Source organism: Poecilia reticulata, linkage group LG16 (assembly GCF_000633615.1).
Source record: "Poecilia reticulata strain Guanapo linkage group LG16, Guppy_female_1.0+MT, whole genome shotgun sequence".
Taxonomy (NCBI): Eukaryota; Metazoa; Chordata; class Actinopteri; order Cyprinodontiformes; family Poeciliidae; genus Poecilia; species Poecilia reticulata.
Genome location: NC_024346.1, coordinates 13,857,055 through 13,860,128, shown reverse-complemented (window position 1 = coordinate 13,860,128; position 3,074 = coordinate 13,857,055). Strand labels below are relative to the sequence as shown.

At 34.5% G+C, this 3,074-nt stretch overlaps 1 protein-coding gene across 1 annotated transcript in view; it reads left to right on the top strand.

Moving 5' to 3' along the window:
- Positions 1–3,074, top strand: part of LOC103478120 (carcinoembryonic antigen-related cell adhesion molecule 1-like) — a 16,374-nt gene that overhangs the window by 3,766 nt on the left and 9,534 nt on the right. Inside the window, exons 4-5 of the mRNA XM_017309331.1 lie at positions 142–408; positions 1,326–1,437. Coding sequence (XP_017164820.1) covers positions 142–408; positions 1,326–1,437 — 379 coding nt within the window. The remainder of the gene's footprint in view (positions 1–141; positions 409–1,325; positions 1,438–3,074) is intronic.

The window sequence follows — 3,074 nt, the reverse complement described above, 5'->3', positions numbered from 1 at the left end:
TCTATTAACTTTCTTAATACTTAATTTAACCTCATATTGTAATTGTTTAGAATTGCATCTCCACATATAATATATGAATTTTCTTATCATTACTTTTTCAGTGCGATTCATTTCTTTACATATTACTGTTTCTACACTCAGATGGTCCGGACAATGTTCAAATAGAAGTGCATCCATTTAAGGAACATTATGAGAAAGGATCAGACATTTATCTGATCTGCTCTGCTGACTCATCACCTTCTGCTGAATATCTGTGGTTTCTGAATGGATCCCAGCTGACCAGTAGTGGTCCGTTACTCCAACTGATGAATTTCCAGATGAATCAGAGTGGAAACTACAGCTGTCAGGCCTTTAACAGCAAAACCCTGAGATATCAAACATCTGAACCTTTACTTGTCTTTATATGTGGTAGTTATAAGAATGTTTTCAACGGCTCTATCTCTGTGTTACATTAGTAATATCACTTAGCATGATCAGTTACTCTGCAATTAATGAGTAGAATATATTTTCTTTTACTAAACACTGATAGTGATTTGCTTTGAAAGAGAAAAACACCAGGCAGTTTGAGACATGTGTCCTAAAAGCCTTTTTTGAAAATTACTTTTTTGTAGAAATAGCTACAAAAAAAGACACCAAAGAAGACCTGGACAATCTCACTGTGTTAAACCAATCCTGATCCAGAGACCATTTTAAAAGTGCTGAATGAAGGAGAAAACAGACAGATATACTGTATCCATTTTTATGGATACAGTATATCTTTTCTATATGTTCTATATGTTTTCTACTTTGTTTTAGATGCTAGTAAACATAGAGGTCTCGTTGGTGGAGCCATTGCTGGAATAGTAATCACATGTTTACTAGTTGTTGCTGCAGGAGTAAAAACCAAATAATGTAGAAGAACTCATCTTTTCAATGCTATTCCACTTATGATGCATTAACTAATCTAAATTCTGCTCTAACCAACACTGAGTAATAAACAATAAAACATATCATGAGAAATTAGAATTTTAGTTTTTTATTAGACGTAAGTCTTAATCTTATAAACAGAAAATCTGTAGTATAACTTTTTAATTTAAATGATAGGCAACACAAATTAAAAATGTAAACAAGGTATACAGAACTCTTATAAAGTCCTTCAGCAGACCCTTCATTGCCATGTTGGTATTTTGTTTTCTCGTATTGCTAAGATTGCCAAAATCTACACATTGTCAATGTGTAACAAATACAGTGTAACTGCTATGTTTATTCATAATTTCATTGTGATGAAAAAATACCCAAAATATTTTTCAAAAACCTGCTTTCTTGTGTTTTCTACTTTATTTTAGATGCTAGTAAACCTGGAGGTCTCGCTGGTGGAGCCATTGCTGGAATAGTAATCACATGTTTATTAGTTGTTGCTGCAGGAGCTGCTGGAGGATATTTCATCTACAAAAGAAGGTGAGTTTATTTATGTACCCAACAATACATTTTATATGTTGAGCTTTTTAAACTACATTAGAGCACAGTTCATGATAAACTCTGATTAACATCACATAAGTGTGACATGGTCAGGCAATGATGGACTCAGGGGCTGAACAGTGAATACAAAACGGGTGTTTATTAGGAAATAAACTTATTCTTAGTCAGACAGGCCAGGGTCAGAACCAGGAAATCCAAATCGGGGTCAGGTGGTTCCTGATCTCAGGGTCAGACAGACAGGGGGTCAAATCTAGGAGGTCCAAATCCAGTGGAGAGGGTCAGGATCGGGGACAGGAGAGGCAACTAGGCAGAAGGAAGAGACAGACAGGTTAGTTGGGCAGTTAGCTCAAGTTTCTACGGCAGGCCTGAAGGTGTTAAAGGTGAGGGTTTCACAACAATCTGACACCGTACAGGGGGAAGTCTGTCCTTATGTGGCAGCAGCTGGAGATCAGGGTGATGGTGATCAGGTGTGAGTGGTCACAGCTCAGCAGCAGCTGTGACAAAGTATTCTCTCAGTTATCCATATTTATCACACGTTTCCTTGAGCATGTCCTCTTGTATGTCATATGGTAGGTATGCCAATGCAAGTTATCCTACCTGCTTAATAAAATTTATTGTTTTACATTCCAGAAATGAATGATGATGAGTATGTTTATTAAGTCATTTTAACAATATCTTTTCTCTGAATATGGGCTTTTTAGAGAAAATATCGAACCTGCACCACATTCAGGGACAACGGGTCAGTATGTTTACATTTCATTCAATACATGAATCTAAATTACTTCACTTTCCTAGTAACTGATTCAGTTGTAAATGTTAATATTTTAGGGAACTTGTATCGTTTAGAGCTCAAGGAAATAATTTAAACTGGCTTATCATCAATACCCGTATTAAGAAAATATTTTAAAACTAAAAATATTTTTGCTTCCAGAGCAACAACATGATTATGAAAACATGCCAAGAATAAAGAAAAAGAAAAATAAGGAAGAAAGTCATGTTTCTGAGAATTCTGCAGCTACACAAAGAAGTAAAGAACCAGAACATGTGTATGAGGAAATGGCACAAATAAAGAAGAAATAAAATCAGCAGCATTTGGTTCTTTAAAGGTGAGTTCTGAAGTAGGAATCTATAAAAAAAGGAAACAGTTTAAAGTACTTGGATACATTTTAATTATGTTATATTTAAAAAGACTTAACTGTTAAGTATTTTTTATAAAGACTTGTTGTGGTATGAAGTCAATCATTGCACTAATATTTATTTTTTCTTGTCACACAGATGATCAGAGAAATAATCATGATACAACAGAAACTGATAATGTTCTGCTGCTGCATTTTTGCCTTTTGGGTTTATTCCTATTCATCTCCTTGCTAAAAGTTTTAAAGTCTTCCAATAATGAATCAAATATGTAAAGTTTTATACATTCTTCAAACGTTGTTGAAATGTTTATTTACTCCAATCCTCCAAATTGATCTAGAATAGAAAAATAATTTTAAAAAAGCTTTTTCAATGAAAATCCTTGACGAGATTTGGTTTCAGCTTTGCTATTTATTTATTGTTGACTGAAAACCAGCGATCAGGCCCGAAACCTGGGAGTAGTGATGGACTCTGACCTGAAC